The 16,651-nt window shown below is 42.4% G+C and overlaps 1 protein-coding gene across 4 annotated transcripts in view; it reads right to left on the bottom strand.

The window, feature by feature from the left end:
• Positions 1-16,651, bottom strand: part of EDAR (ectodysplasin A receptor) — an 81,188-nt gene that overhangs the window by 13,971 nt on the left and 50,566 nt on the right. For all 4 annotated transcript variants that reach the window (XM_062606910.1, XM_062606911.1, XM_062606914.1 and 1 more), the window contains 4 exons: positions 12,071-12,139; positions 11,251-11,373; positions 9,981-10,162; positions 5,494-5,579 (listed from right to left, as the gene is read on the bottom strand). In XM_062606910.1, coding sequence (XP_062462894.1) covers positions 5,494-5,579; positions 9,981-10,162; positions 11,251-11,373; positions 12,071-12,139 — 460 coding nt within the window. The remainder of the gene's footprint in view (positions 1-5,493; positions 5,580-9,980; positions 10,163-11,250; positions 11,374-12,070; positions 12,140-16,651) is intronic.

Below are 16,651 nucleotides of genomic sequence, written 5' to 3'. Positions count from 1 at the left end.
GTTTACGGCTGTGGCTGGCCAATTTTGTCCTAAAATCAGGTTCCTTTCCTAATATAGACAAACCCTAAGGGGATGGGAATTAGACCATACCACCAGTGAACAATAAAGCACTGCCTTCAACATTTCTTCCATTACACATGTGAGGAGGGATGGGGCGTTCAGAGATCAAACAACTCCAAAAAGAAAAGTTTGTTAGCTCCAGCTAACAAGCCTATTCATTTGTAAGTGTAATTTGAAACAGAAGGGGAAAAAAGTCCTGATGTTGATCATACAACAAAAGGATAAATCTGGCAAGGAATGAAAATTAGTGATGTTACAAAGAATGGAGAATTAAAATAAAATTCTCTGAAAGAATTATTTTTCACTAATACAAGTGATTTTGGCCCTGGGCTTGTTTGTGTCAAGCGCTTCAAATAGGGAGGCTAAGTTCTCTGTCTTCAGTGCACAGTGATGGACAGGACCCCCTGATTCAAGCTCATCACCCAAAGCCATCAGCCTCTTAGTCAATTGTTCCACCTCATCTCTCTAACTGTTCTGAAGTTCTAATGATACAATAATAAAAATGATCTTTTCTGTTTCTAGATGCCATTTGCTCTCTGGTAATTAGCAAATAACTTGACTACATGTATTTTAACCTGTTGGTATTCCTTTTTCTTTTTAATTTTCCTTAGCCCTCATTGGTAGGTTTTAGACTTACAATCTTACACAGGTTGACTATTGCATCTGTTTTCATATGAAAAAAGGTGAGGGTATTTTGTGCCCATGCACTCTAATGTATGTATATGGTGGATTAGAAAGGAGACCCTCAATCACTTGCCAAAATTCTCTGATCAATAATCTGTGAGTGAAAAGGATTTGTATATTTGATATGATTGTGTAAATACAACTTCAAAGTAAATGTTCTTCAAGTTTTTGTAGCAAGGTTTGATTTTGTTTTCCTCCATAATTTTTGAACTGGAATGGCAGATATCAAAGTTTGAAGAGAAGAGTTAATATACATAAACTGATAGAGAGTTGCAGCTGCTAAAAGACAAGATCTCTTCCAGCAGTAACTGTACCTCTCTGCCAGAGAAACTCCATGGAGGTTTACATCTTCTGTCTTGCGTGTACTTTCACATTGAATAAAACAAAACCAAACCAAATCAAAACAAAAAACAAAACAAGCCAAACAACAAACCAAACCAAAACCCAAATCTCAATAAGATAGTCAGAGGCCTCAAGTGACTCTAGTTCCAAAGGTGTCAACAGAAAATCCAGCACCATTAACTGTGGGAAGCCACATCTTAAAGGTTTGATGCTCGTTACCTTCATTCTTTGATTTGCATAGGAAACTTGCCTCCCCTATTTTTTTGCAGAGCTGCTATTTATTACAGAGGTATCTTATCCCAGTTTAGTGTCAGAGAGGTGTACTGATTGCTAGTTATCCGCTTCATACATAGCTGAAGGTCTCACATCTTTGATGGTTTGGCATTACGCTCCTCTATGCTTAGCAGGCAAGTCCTGAGTCTCCCACACGGTACACTGGAGGGAGCTGCATGCTGAGAAGCCAGAAGTCTTACATCGGTGTTTCACAGTGCAGAAGATATGAAAAAATGCAGTCCTTATGGTAATGTTTACACTCTTCACAGTGAGAAAAAGCTTTCCTGCTACACAACCCACATCCTTAACCTCTCATGTGCACCGCCCCTTCCCCACACATGCGCATTGCACACAGAGTGCGGCTGAAGGCTGGTATTCCTCTCAGACTGCAGAACACTGCTGCTCCCATCCTTCAGACCAGGGGATACGCTTGCCTCAATTAAATCTCTGGCCTCTGTGAAATGTCTTCCTCTCCTCCCCCTCCTTTCCATGCCATTTTGTGCTATTTCTTTAAAAGGTGACACAGGCCCATCAGGGAATTTCCTTTTCACTTTTTACACTAATATTTCCAGATGGTGGAACATGGGGTGTTCATCTTCTTTCTTCAGCCATTTCAAGGTTTATTGACTGTGTAGGAGATGAAAGTTGCACAGCAGGCTCTTGGAGTTGAAAACTATTTGTTTACCCTTTGATCAGAGCCAAATATTTTTCTGCCAGATAAAATGTACCGTCAGGCAAATTCTCTAAGCAGGTTTCCATGCAGCAGCAGCACACCCTACTACTTCTCTCTCCTTCTGGCCCTTTGTAACATGCAGACTAGGCACTTCCCCAGCTAAGGAGAGCACCACTGTCCTCTAACCCTGTCACAGACCTAATGAAGGGCTGAAATGGGGTTTATCTGCCCTCCTTTTTTTTTGTCTAGGAGTGCAAACCTAGAGCTTGTCACCCACAGCTTCCTATTCTTAAGTAATTTGACATCCTTGTTTCCTTGCAACCCATTGGGGCACCTTTCTCTAGTGGTGTGCCACATGCAGAAGTGTTTGAAAAAAAGGAGCCTTAGGAAAGAGGTGCCCCTTTAGTGTGGTGTTTAGGCTCATGAATGCTGCTCAGCTCTGTTTTGATGTCTCAAGAAAGGAACAGAAGATACCTAGAACTATTTGGAGTCCTTACTCTGGGTCCTCCACCATGACAACAGGTCAATAAACAGAAGTTAAATTTCATAGAGGAACCATTCCTACCGAAGAGCTGATATTATCCTTCATATGGTGAAATCTGATGACAGTGAGACATGAAATAAAGCTCACTTGCTAATACCAGCAGATTTTATGCCGCCTGCCACAACAACAGTGAGCTTTTCAAAAGGTTCCTGCAGCAAGGCTGATTTTCCATCTGGAGTACAAATTACTGCCTACATATTAGGGAGCTGCCATTTCAAATGGTGTCCAGAAGTTCAGACATCGTAAACCAAATTACCTGAGCTTAGTGATCTGGAGGATTTGGATTTTAAGAAGCTTTCCCACTTTTTGAACACTTGTAATCAAATGGTTGGCTTTGTAGACTTGATTAAAATGGTAATGTTTACTCTTTCTAAGACTAATTTCTCCTACTTTAATACTCAATTTCTTGGTTTATGCACCTGCCTAAATCCTCCCCCCCTCCCCCAAAATAATGTATATTTATTCTTGTGTTTGCCAGGTTAAAAATTGCATGTGGTTAGCTAGTTGTGCAATTCATACTTTCCTTACAGAACTAAGCATGTTATAAATCATATCTGCCAGATATCCTATAGAAGACAAAGATTTTGTTTTTGAATTGAGTAATAGCTGTAAGATCTTCTGGTAGTTCCTCACCAAAACAGTAAGCTACAACAGTAAGCTACGGCAGTAAGCTACAACATGTTTTATACTACTAGAACCCCATTTCAGCAGGGTTTGAGACAGACCGTCAGAGCTGAGGAAGGATTCATTTCTGCTTATTGGTTTGCAGCAAGCATGGTTGTATTCCCACCAACGGGGCGGGCAGGCAGCCTGTGCACGTGTACAGGATGGGGTGTGTCCACATCCTCTTACCATACACCATCATCTCCCCCCAAGAGTCCTACCCTCATGTTTTCACTTATCTCTCCACCTTCTTCCAACATTGTACATTTGGGTTCTCCTTTATGCCCTTACCTCACCTTTTAATACAGACTTTACCTCACCAAAATCACCCTCACCCCACCCTCACCCATTCCCACTGTCTCAGGAAGAAGCTCATGTCTCAGGGCCCAGTGGGTTTCTGCAGCCAAGTGAGGCATGTAGCTGTACATGAGACAGCCACTTTGCATGCAAACAGTCCAGAGAGATGCCTCCCCCTGGGTTGTGAGGTGGTAATTATCCCCTGGCTCACCTGAGCTCTTGCGCTTTAGCAAATGTGGTAGCTGCTCACAACTCATCCTCCTTTGAAGTGGCTCACAGAGCACCAATGACACAGTTCAGCAGCATCTGAACTAAGTAATTGCTATTTACTTACACTAATAAATGCCCAGGGACTTTTGTGTCAACTTCTGCTTTCAAATCAATCCCACAAAATATTGCAATTCTTTTTCATGATGAAGACTTTAAAAGAGCAGAACATGGGCAGGATTTTGGGTTAAGATGCATTAGGTTTCTCTAGGGGACTGCCCATTTTTGTCTGAGTTTTTCTTTTAAAGTTTTTCTCCTAATGGGCTCCAGATTCTCTGAGGGGGTGTCAAAGTGATTTGGTCATCCAGAGAGAACCTCATCTTTCCTTTTTCTTTCCTCACTTTCTTTATCCCTAAAGGAGACGGAAGTTTTTTTGGGAGTCGCCTCTGCATTACAGTGCTGGTGTGTGGCTGTCCCTCTTCTCTGTGGCATAAGGATGTTCCTTAACATGGGACACTTTTAAGATTGGAAGAAATCTTTTACTGTGAGAGTGGGGAGGCACCGGAACAGGCTGCCCAAAGAGGTTGTGAATGCTCTACCCCTGTCAGTATTCAAGACCAAGCTGGACAGTGCCTTCAGCAGCCTGGTCTAATGTGAGGTGTCCCTGCCTGTGGCAGTGGGGTTAGAACTAGATCCTAAGGTCCTTTCCAACGCAAACCATTCTATGATTCTAAGCCATTCTACGATTTGGATGGACAGCGTGCTGGGACATCTGGACTAGGTAGTGCTTTGCCAAGATGGGTTAAACCAGATGATCCCTGAGATCCCTTCCAACCTTCCATTCCATGATTCTGTGATGGGTAAGCCATTGCACACATGACATACAAATGAACAGGTACTAATGCTGGGGTGTCACACACACATATGTACATTGTTTTCAATTACCAAACTACAGCTTCTTTTGTCAATTATATCTATAGAATTAGCTGTTTTATCAGTGATGACTACTACACACCAGCATCAATCCTTGCATCACTTTGAAACCAAAGCAGAAGAGAAGCTGCGTGGAGACCTCATAGCAGCCTTCCAGTATCTGAAGGGGGCCTATAGGGATGGTGGGGAGGGACTCTTCATTAGGGACTGTAATGATAGGACAGGGGGTAAAGGGTTTAAACTCAAACATGGGAAATTCAGGTTAGATATAAGGAAGAAGCTCTTTACTGTGTGGGTGTTGAGGCACTGGAATGGGTTGCCCAAGGAAGTTGTGAATGCTCCATCCCTGGCAGTGTTCATAGCCAGGTTGGACAGAGCCTTGGGTGACATGGTTTAGTGTGAGGTGTCCCTGCCCATGGCAGGGGGGCTGGAACTAGGTGATCCTAAGGTCCTTTCCAACCCAAACCATTCTATGATTTTATGATATGAAAGGTGTGATGCATTTCTACTAGGATCTGTGAAGTGTCCCATGTTTTTTTCATAGCTGACCTGAAACTGAAACTGAATCAAAAAAAAAAAAAAATATACAGATTTGTGACTTCCTGTACCTACTGGTTAAATAACCATAATAAGTCCTGTATGGGATAGCTTAACAAATGAAAACTGGAACACAACTGAAAAATAGCAGGTCCTAAAACCAAAGGAGATGGAATTATTGTTTGAACAGAATAATCATTGCTGAAAGATTTCATATTGAGCCTCCACATGATTCCAAGTCAAAACCAGATGAAATGCATAGAGGTTTCAGAGCACTTACATTCCTTGGTATTAGGAGGCGCCAGCAAGCATGAGTAGCAAACCATCCCATATATGTTGCGAGGTCTGTTTTCCAGCATGTAGTAACTGAAACGGAGGGCAAGATGAGGCAAAACAGTGTAAATTAATATGCTACAACAGAGCATGGTTCATCAGCAACCAATTACACTGAGATAAAATCATTTTAAAAAAACTTCTATAAGCAATTTGATGCAAAGATGAGTCTTTTTTTTGTTTTAAGCTGCCTGAATAGAGACAGTGTTTCTCTTCTTCCTTTCCTCCTAAAATGCAATTAATTAACCATCAAGCCTACATGACAAGAAGTAGTATCATTGCCTAAACCAACATTATACTCCCTGCTGAGTTCAAGCTTCAGTTTATAGCATGCCCTGAAATAAGACTTTTCAAAACAAGGGAATGCTATTTTTTGAAGCAGTAATCTTTTAGGCAAGACCACCAGTTGGATATGGTTGGCTAATTTTCTTCACAATCACCATAAGAATAATTACCTTAATGCTAGAACCAAATCTGAGCCAAATCAGAATAAAAAATACAGCAAAACTCACCACATTTATGAGGAAAGACAGATTAGGTTTTACAGCTTTTGGGTTTATTTAGTTCCTTGCTCTACAGTTTATAAGTTAGTTCCTGATAGTGGTATTGAAGATTGAAGGAAAGGTTTTCATAATTTGAACTTTTGGGCTGCTAATAAAGTTAGTGTTGAAATAAGGTAATTGGTTATGCAAGAATTGGATCCACAGGAAAGCTAATGAGTAAATTACATAAAAATCATACATGGATGGTGTTATGGATACGTCTTTACAAACCACTTGTAAATCACTACAAATTTTAATGAAGGAATGAATAAATTCATAATCCATTTATGCAGACAAGTACTCGACATGATAAACACTTTACACAATGGGGAATCTGTTTTCTGCTCTTACATACCTGTCTATGCACGTGCAGGATGTTTTTTCTGGAAAACGTATGCATTGTTAGGAAATTACTGCTGAAACTGTCCATCAAAATCAGTTTGTCATTAATGAATGCCCCAGCCTACAAGTAAGGGATAAAAGTCCAGGCAGTGGAGTACACAGAGATGCAAGCGGGTGACAGGGGCTGGAGGTACCTCAGAGAGCTCGTAAACTGAGCATGGTTCCTCCTTTATTTGTCACTGGTTTTAAAAAATTCAAAGATTCACCCTCATTCTTCCCTTCAAATGTCTCTTGTGCCCCATCTGCCAATCTACCCTTCTCTCAGGAGTAAAACTTCATCTTCCCTCTCTTATGGGGGCCTGTGGAACATTAGACAGTGAAGCAGTTAATAAATAAGCAGGAAATGTCTGTCAAAGCACAAAAAAAAAGAAAAAAGAAAAGGGTGGCAGGCCAAAGATACTTATAAATTTGTAAAGAAAAATACAGGACAGGAGGATCCACAGCCTAACAGCCACAGTGGTTTAGGAAAGACAAACAACCCTTCTGACAGTTAATTAAATCAAGCTGGTGGAATATTTCTGTTTTCGCCACAATGCGGAATGATGGAGGACGTGCAAAGAAAACTGAAGAAGATGCTCGTGGCAAGCAACTGCTCACTCACGTAAGAAGGAAGCTCTGCAGCTGCAGACATTAATGATTCACCCCTATGAAGGATCAGCAACATATTTGTGTTTCTGGCTACTTTGCACTGCACCAAATACTAAAGGCAGTGTTGGAAATACCCAATCCCTTTGCATCAGTAACTACAGGGAAGTGACACAGTAACGAAATAATGAAATTTTCATGGTGTTACTCTTCCACCTCTTTCTTGAAAAGGGGAAGCATCAGTAGTGGAAGCATCTCTGAATACATTTTAAAAGAAAATTATCCCTTTGTAATTCCAGAGACTTGCTCCAAGCTGAAATATGTGCTGGGACAACATGAAGGGTATGTATCATGTACACTTGGCCTGTTCTTACTCCTCTGTGGATTTCCACTCAGGACTGCTACTGAGGACAGATGGCTAGCCTAGAGGGACCCTTGCTCTGACCTGCTGTATCTGCTTCTAGTTGGCTGTGATCTCAGTCATGCTCCAAGAACACCTAAGGGGTCATCCCATTGAGGGAAGTAGTCGAAAGTGTCAATTGCACCTAATTTCCACGTTACTGACCTGTCCTATTTACCATGATGGAAGAGCTTCTGGGCAGGAGCAGAGTATGAAGCACTGTCCAAGGAGGTTAGGCACTCTAGATACCTCCAGCGTTCTCTGGCAGATGAACTTTGGTTTTGAGGATCATAGCTTTGGACCTAAGCCTTTACATTCTTCCCTGGCTACAGTCTTGCATCCTTCTTGTGAGTATGACAAATAGTGTTATTCCTATGTCATGTGAAAGGGAACTGACATACTGAGAAGTAGTGGATGATCCATGCTCTTGTACCAACGGTCTCCTTCTCTTAAACTGATTATAAGTAACAGTGAAAAAATAGAAGGAAGAATATATAATTATCCAGCACCTATTTTAAGGCAAATGACAGAGAAAGGAACTTTTAGCCACTGGGAAAAGGCTGCCAGTTCAGTGGTGTTTTGTCTAAAAACTTAAGGTCAGAGTGTCTTTGCTCATCTTTTCCTCAGGCTGCTGTACTGAGCTGGTGAAAAGTAGCAAAGGGATGAGATGCCCCTAAATATAGATCGCAGCATGTGGACTGTTACCTTGGGAAGGTCTGCAGTGCCTTATGGAATCACTGTCCTCTGAAATGGAAACCTTATTTTTTCCCTCCCATTGACTCAGGGGCTCTTTGAGGTTTAGTGCCCAGGGAAGGGAGCACTCTGCCAGCTGCCACTCACCCAGGCATGTGACTGTCCCTGTGTCACTGGGGCAATGAGGAAGGGTTGCTGGGCAGCCAGCACTCCTTGACAGTTCTCTGCCCTAACACTGGATTTCCCCCACCATCACTCAGGAGCAGCCTCTGGGGTCTCTAAGTTGTGTGGGGAGTCAAGGCAGCTCCAGAGCTTGCCGTAGCCAGCATTGAGTTCATCCTGAGAATTTCATGTCTTCATGCTTGGAGTAAGAGGGTGTTTCTCCTTAACTGCTGGCTTTGTCAAACCATCCCAGGACCTGGGAGTCACACGGAGGATGGCACGCAGCCAGACTCGGGCAGGCCAGTTTCTGCTACAGGTTACACCTGTGCAAACACGATGTTTTGAGATTACTCCCCAAGTGCCAGCTGTACAAGCTGGTTATTTTCAGCGAGCACCCCGCTCCCACCTGGGTGACCCCATTAGTCCCGATAGAAATTGCAAAACAGCGACTGTGGCCACTATTTAACTTTCTTGCTCTTTATGATGTATGAGGGGAAGTCAAGAGGGAGCTCTTTTCAAATCACATCATCAGTCTGTTCGGCTGGCAGCTAGACAAGTCCTTTGTTTTGTTTGTAAACTGTGAAAATTTCACACAGGCTCACTGATACAGTAAACCTGGAAGCTTGCAGGGCCTCCTTAACAGGGTTTCCTGCCCTTTAAGTAGTGTGGGTTATTCAGCATCTGCAAACTGCACAAAAGCCAAATGTCAGTAGGAATTACTCTCTAAACCAAAGAAACACACTGGCAGAAACTGGAAAGGTATGTAAGGTGAGCTGGTGTTTGAGAGTATTTACTCAACCTACAAAATAAAAAGTGTTGAGAAAGCAAATGTATGCCTGGGTTTGGAGGCTTTCAAAGGCAATATAGTCAGGAATATATTGTTAACATATTCAATGTAAAAACACTTTCTCACCGTTGCTATCAGAATTATACTGAGTTTGAGACCATTAAAAAGATGGACTTACTAAAAAAACATCCATTTTAAGCCCATTCAAACTTCCCTGGAATTTGTTTTCATTCTGAACAGCAGCACACACACCACATTAGAAGCTCTAAAGACCCCTTTCTGTTGGTTAGAAGGGACCCCGAGAGACTAAATGCCTCGGTAAATCTCACCTAATAGCTATGTTAGCTAATGCCGTCAACTACTGACAGATCTGCCAGCTGGTCACATCTGGAGAAGAGATATTTTACGTTCCTAAACATACCATAGTGCTAGCATGGACCTTACGGGGCATCCAGGGCATCTTCATGGAGGTCATTCGTAGGATGCAAGAGTTATGAGGTGGCCATCTGAAACCACAGCTGAAGCCAAGCTGGATTTCTGACAGTGTCTAAAATGGCACTGCACACCTGTCCTAGGGTACATGAACTGCTCCCTTTCCACTTCTAGAGAGGAGAAGTTTTAGTTTTCCTTGTTTCTAGTTGTTTTTTCAGTGAGATTTCAGTAAGGTTACTGTTATCTTCTGATTTACTGAATTCACTGATGCTTTTGAAACATTTAGATGTATTGCTTTACAGAGACTGAAAAGCACAATTCACCAGTATCGTACCTACAGTCAACTAGGACCTGAAGAAAGGCTGTCAGGGATTTTGACATCAGAAAGGTATTTTGCAGTGCTTTGTGTAGAGCAAAGGTTAAGTCCTTACCCTGGGAGACAAGGACCACACTCAGCATCATTCTCCTGATCACCAGGTGTCAAGACTGTGGCTCGGAAAAAACCCTCACAGTCTTTGTGCCGCCTGCATATCTGGTAACCTCCTCTGGAGAACTTCTCTGAAGGGCAGGGGATGCAGCCGTAGTCCTCATCTTTGGTGCCATATCCACATGTCTGCAACAACACAAAGTCACTGACAGGCAGGCTTGTGCTGCACACCTGCTTCTAGGAAAAGGAAACGTTCATAGCCTGGCCAGCTGGCTTTGTGGCACAACGTCAAGGGAAAGAAGTCTGTCATTTGGTACCTTAGTGTCTGTGCTAAAAAGGCCATGGAAGGATATAAGGATGCACCAAGCTGTGTGCTGGAGAGGAAAACAGGGAACCAGAGCATTGCACTCCTTGAAAGTGCCCCCCCACCCCCCCTAGCTATTTATACCATATTCCAGCAAGCCATGGAAGTGAATTTCAGCTGCTGCTCAGATAGAAAGTGAACTGAAAATTGAAGAGCAGAGACGATTAAAGGGGAAGCATGGCTACAGCAGGGATATCAGCAATCTTGCTTTCATGCTAGGAGAGCCCAGAGGGAACAGCACAAAAAACAATGTTCAGATGGGATTTCATAACCTCTGAACTCACATGTCCCAGCTGAACATTACGTTCAGATTAAACAAAACTAAAACCAACTGGTTATTATTCAAACGTACTTGCTCAGGACTACCAACTGCGCGAAATTCTTGCAATAGGATGTTTATCCAATTAAAACCAAACACGACTTCAGTAATTTTTTTTTTTTAATAAGCAACAATTATCTGCTGTAAATCAAATGGTTACTTAGGAACTGTAATTTAAAATGTCACAGAAGCATCCAAGTTCCTTTACTGCCAAAATATCTTAGTGGGAGAGCAAAATTAAGTCCTCGGTGTGGGGGGCCAGCAGGCACAGCAGACTGACCTATTCATCACACCATGCCAGAACAGAGCATCGGATTGTAAATAACTATTGAGATGAGAATGGACTGGCAGAGACTGTGTGTGAAACTTTTACCTCACAACTTTTACAATATTGCTTTTGACAGGCTGCTCCTGGGATGAGACATGCAAGGTGCCCTGCTCCCATGACATGCTTGCAGGGGTAATGCTTAAGCATCTCTGTCCATACCCATTTTCTCTCCTATCCATATAGTACCACCATGTAACAAAGCATTTGTTTTTGCTTTTGGTGCTGGATATGTGTTCCCTACCAGCAGAAGAAGCTGAAATTACCATGTAAGGCTCTTCGCCCGGCTCGCACTTGGGGCAGTCGTGGCACATGCCAGTGGTCTGGTTGTAGTATTCGTTCTCACCGCAGTTGGAGTATTCAGCACTAGCAGAGTACACCAGGGAGACCTGTCACCAGAGAGCATCACACAGCACCGTCACTTCCACTGCCTTTGTCTCCCAAGCTTTGTCCCCCCTCCCTTGCCTAGCTGCTGTGGCTCAGAAGGCAACAGGACCAGCATTGCAGCGTGAAGCACCCCTAAAGCTCAGAAACAGAAGTGGTGCCACTATGTGGGATGGAGGCAGATACAGTTTTCAGTAACCTGGTTCTTCTAAGAGTTTTTCAGAGCACTGATGTTTGTGCTTGTTGGCAAAACCACTCCTCAAAATACTGAATGCCATGATTCCTGATCCATTAATTCTCACACTCTTCTGCACAACAAATGCCTGAGTTTACACCCTCACCCTTCCCAGCTCTAATGAGCCTTCACAAATGTGACTGCAAGGGACAATTATAATGAGATAATGTGCTGCCTTGGGCCTCAGCTATGAGAGGGCTGTGCTTCATGTGACACCTAGGCTCATCAGCTCTTCCAGTGCCTTCTGCTTCTGCTCCATTCTGAGTCCTTCTCCTTCCCCTCCTCCCTTGCAGCCTCAGTTTAAGCAGCACATACCCAGGTGTTTTATTGAGTGGAAACCAATCACTGCATCAGGGTTCAGTTCCTAAGTTGTCTGTGGCTGTGCCACGACTATTCACAGATGTTTGCAAAGACCCAAGCAGGTATCTTTGAACACTGGGGAGACGTATATGCACATAAATACCTACCACCAGAAAAGGGAACACGTGAGTCCATTTACATTCACCTAGATGAGCCATGCTCTCTTGATACTTCACCTGAAAAGATAGAATTGGTGATTGTTTATGAACATAAGTAAATATTTGTGTGTTGCCAAAATAAGAACAGAAGGGCTTATAAGCAGAGCAAAGGTTACATGGCAGCAATGCCCAGAGGTCTAAACAAAGAGAGGGGAAGATGTGCACGTGCACTCATACACAAAGGAGTGCTACACACCCTTACTGAACATCGCTTTCCTCTCTTTGAGAAGACTGATGGCATGAGGGAGTCTGGTCTTGCAACAGTAATAAAAGCCTGTGAAAGATGAGGAACCAGCTCTGAGCTCTGGCACTTCTTGGCTCACTGGAAAATCCTCCCACAGAGGAACTGAGTGCTGTCTTGACTGCTAAATGAAAGAGGGCTGGGGATCAGTAGCCTGGCTTGTGTCCACACCACTTAGTGCTTAACCCCACTAGACTAGATTTGTCTGGTAAGATGTAGGTGGAGAAGCCAAAAGCACAGCCAGGGAGTGAACCGATGGCAAGCAGCACAGGCAGTTGGCATGCCAAGCTATACCTTCCTTGCCGGGTCCTGCAGATCCACCAAGAAAGCCCACAGCTGCCTTTTTCTGGAGGAAGCAAAGGCTGCTTTTTGTTCTTGATAAGCAAACTGCAGATTTAAGAGTTTAGACCCCAGGAAGAATCCAAATTTTATATTTCAAATGCTATTACAATAGTTAGGGAAAAGAAAGGCTGCAATCTCTATTATAAACACGTGTTAATTTATTTCATTTATTCAAAAGAATTATTTTGACTGAGAACTAATGTTGCGGATTCATGTACTGTATTTCTTTCTAAGGGGAAAAAAGAGACACGAAAAGGAGGCAAAAATTGTTTTGTTAGCATGATACAACATATTTAATGGTATTATTACAGCACATAATATGCCCTAGGGATTTTACTGCTTCAAATTGCAAATGTTTGAGATACAGTTGCAACACTTTGGTCCTAGCAGATGTAAACTGTTTAAATTTTCCAGGTCTCAGACACTCAAGGCTTTTAGTCTCCCAGAAGAGTACAATTACAGCTTTGTGCCACGTTTGAGGATACAACCTACATGAGAGCAGTGCTCTAGTATTTGCGATAGCTGCTAACATTTACATTTTTAAACACTAAGTAGATTAAGCAAAGATTATATCACTCCAGCATCAAGCTATGAACTTGCTTTATACGTTCCTTCCAGCAACTGGGCTAGCTGAGACAGGTAGCTGGGTGGGTGGGTGGACAACCTGAATTATATTAATTTCTGCAGGAAATTAAAGTTTGAAACCTAGAAACAAAAGAGAATCAGAGATAAATTGTCCCAAATATAGAGGTAAGAGATGGAAAATAGTAATGCAATTGTATAAACTGTCAAACATGTAAGTTGGACAAAGGCTTTGTCTGTGACAGTGCAGTTGCTTGGAAAAGTTCCAAAGATAGAGTCTTAACGCATATGTCTGTTAAACTGAACCCTAATTATAAAAGAGCTTGTTAGACTTTAAATATGAATATAATTATGTCCATGTCCCTACTGATAGTGCAAAATTGCTGTTTTCATTATAAATCAGATCTGAGGCTGCTCAGGACCAAGAATTTCACTAGGAAAGCTTGAATCTAAAACTTTACAGTAAGAACATGTCTTACGGTAAAAACATGCTTCGGTTGCTTTCAAGCCACGCAGATGTTTGCTGTTTGAGGTACTTGTATGCAATCATAGCCAGATTTGAAAAATGGAAATGAAGAATTGTAGCCCATTAATGTAGAATACAATCTTCTCCATCCATTTGGCATTTGGCATTTATTTACATAAAATGTTGAAAGTGTCAAGTTATACATATATACATAAAATATTTTTCCATCTCAATATAAATATGCATGCGGGGGTATATTTTATATGTAAACATACACTTTTTTCTCCTGCATTCCATCATTATACACAGCAATATGTCAAACTTATGGGAAATACTTTTTTTAACTGGAAAAAGCCAGTTCAAATTGCTGAATATGGCCAGATTAGAACTCTAGGGGTGACTTTTTGCCCAGATTGGAGTACCAAAAAGTTAAATGTAATTATTCATCCGCCTAAATAAGTGCAGTGCCATAAACTGGCAGTGTTATTTTCTGGGTTTTTTTTTTTTCCTTCCTCTCTTTTTTTTTTTCTTCTCCTGCTTTGGAGTTAAAAACCAAAACACTAATTTTCTAACACAAGAGTGGGGAAAGCAGATGCAGGAGTTTTCTGGCAGTAGGGCTATAGATACCTCCTTAGCAGGGGTGATATCTGAAGCTATATATCAAGATATGCCAGGCAGATCTTGGACTTGCTGTCTATTTTCAGGCATGTTAATTTATACCTGTGCTATATTATCTGTCAGGCAGTAATCCCATTCACACAACAAGGGATCTTCTAGTGCTAAGATCACTTTCGTCTCTAGCTGACATTGGTGAAAACATGCAAAGCTTGGACAATCAGGCAGCATCTGCCAGGAAGCAGGAAAAAGAGTGACCAGTTTTTATGGCTCCTAATTATTAAAAGCAATTAGTTCTTAATGAATTAACAGATGCTGCACTTTTTCTTTGTATTCTGCCATGCTTTGACTAAAGAAAATGACTCTCCCTGGGATGGCATGCAATGGTAAGCAGGAAGCAGCTGGACATGTGGTTTTGCTGGGACCACGGGATCACTCTTAAGCAATTTGTGATCTCCGGCAGCTCATCTACAGATCCTGATGTGTGTCTTTGTTTAGGCTGTGTGGGTGTCTCCAGAGAGGAGATGTAAAACACAGACCTAATGTCTTTGTGGATCAGGTGTGCAACATGCAGCAAGCCTCATCATGACTAGAGGGGGTTGCTAATTACAGCCATATTTGCCTTTTGGGCATATTTGTTAATAGCTGTTAAAAATATACACATAAGCTGACAGGAAAAGGAAGACTATTTTCCCAGTGGCAACTGCAGCAAGAAATGCTAGAGCGTCCTTGTCTCATCTTCTCTCCTGTAAACTGAGAGGCACAAATTTGGCCTAGGGGAATGTGAAAAGAGATGCCTGAGACCCTATTTCTCCAATATTGCTCCTCCCAGATGAAAGTCCCTTCTAGATAGTGTTGGTGGTTTCTTACCAAGAACTGACAGATATAAATGGGCAGAGAAGAGATTCAGAGCAGCCCTGTGGAGAAGGACTTGGGGGTGGGGGGTGTTGGTTGTTGAGAAAATGAACATGAGCCGGCTTCAGTGTGCACTCGCAGCCCAGAAAGCCAACCATATCCTGGGCTGCATCAAAAGGAGCGTGACCAGCAGGTCGAAGGAGGTGATCCTGCCCCTCTGCTCTGCTCTTGTGAGACCTCACCTGGAGTATTGTGTGCGGTTCTGGTGTCCTCAACATAAAAAGGACATGGAACTGTTGGAACAAGTCCAGAGGAGGGCCATGAGGATGATCAGGGGACTGAAGCACCTCCTGTATGAAGACAGGCTGAGAAAGTTGGGGCTGTTCAGCCTGGAGAAGAGAAGGCTGCATGGAGACCTCATAGCAGCCTTCCAGTATCTGAAGGGGGGCTACAGGAATGCTGGGGATGGACTATTCATTAGGGACTGTAGTGACAGGACAAGGGGTAATGGATTCAAACTTAAACAGGGGAAGTTTAGATTGGCTATAAGGAAGAAGTTCTTTACTGTAAGGGTGGTGAGGTACTGGGATGGGTTGCCCAGGGAAGTTGTGAATGCTCCATCCCTGGTGGTGTTCAAGGCCAGGTTGGACAGAGCCTTGGGTGACATGGTTTAGTGTGAGGTGTCGCTGCCCATGGCAGGGGGGTTGGAACTAGATGATCTTAAGGTCCTTTCCAACCCAGTTGTCATCATCCTATGTTTCTATGATTCTATGATACATAAATAAATCACCAAGCAGAAAATGCTTAGTTCACGCTGTCTAAAAGAGAAAAAGCATAATTCATGGTAGTCAGCCTTTGGATTTTATAATTTACTTAGATTATAAGGTAGTGCTGCCATGGTATTTCCATGAATCCACCCATTAATAAATGGAGTAAATATTGGAAATATGCAAACAATGAGGTTACCACAGCTGGTGGTCTAAGCTAAAGCTCATGAAAGCTCATGAAAGCTCATGACTTTCAATGGCCTACCTTGCATATTATTTTAATTCTGTGGCTTCAGCAACTAACATAGTGCAAAAGATAATTTCCTATTGTAGACTTCTTGTTTTTTAAATATAAGTTTGAAAAAAGGAGGAAAACAAGCACATGGGTTGAAGCACAGAAATATGTGTGCCTTAATGTTGTATAGAAGCATGGGTTTTTTGGTGTCTGCTTTCCTTCAGTTTCATCACTGATGCAGAAATGCTTCAAGGACATAAAACTTGACTTTGCAAAAGGGAAAGGTACAACTGCTGTCTCAGACAACTTCACCATTTGATATTTCTATATTGTAGAATAATTCATGTTGGAAGGGACCTTCAAAGCTCATCTAGTCCAACCCCCTTCCAGTGAGCAGGGACATCTTCGACTAGACCAGGTTGCTCAG

This window comes from Pezoporus occidentalis, unplaced genomic scaffold, assembly GCF_034315485.1.
Source record: "Pezoporus occidentalis ecotype Australia unplaced genomic scaffold, CSIRO_AGI_Poc_V1 ctg99, whole genome shotgun sequence".
In the NCBI taxonomy this organism is placed as follows: domain Eukaryota; kingdom Metazoa; phylum Chordata; class Aves; order Psittaciformes; family Psittacidae; genus Pezoporus; species Pezoporus occidentalis.
The sequence above is the reverse complement of the archived record's forward strand: the minus strand, read 5'-3'. Positions and strand labels throughout refer to the sequence as shown.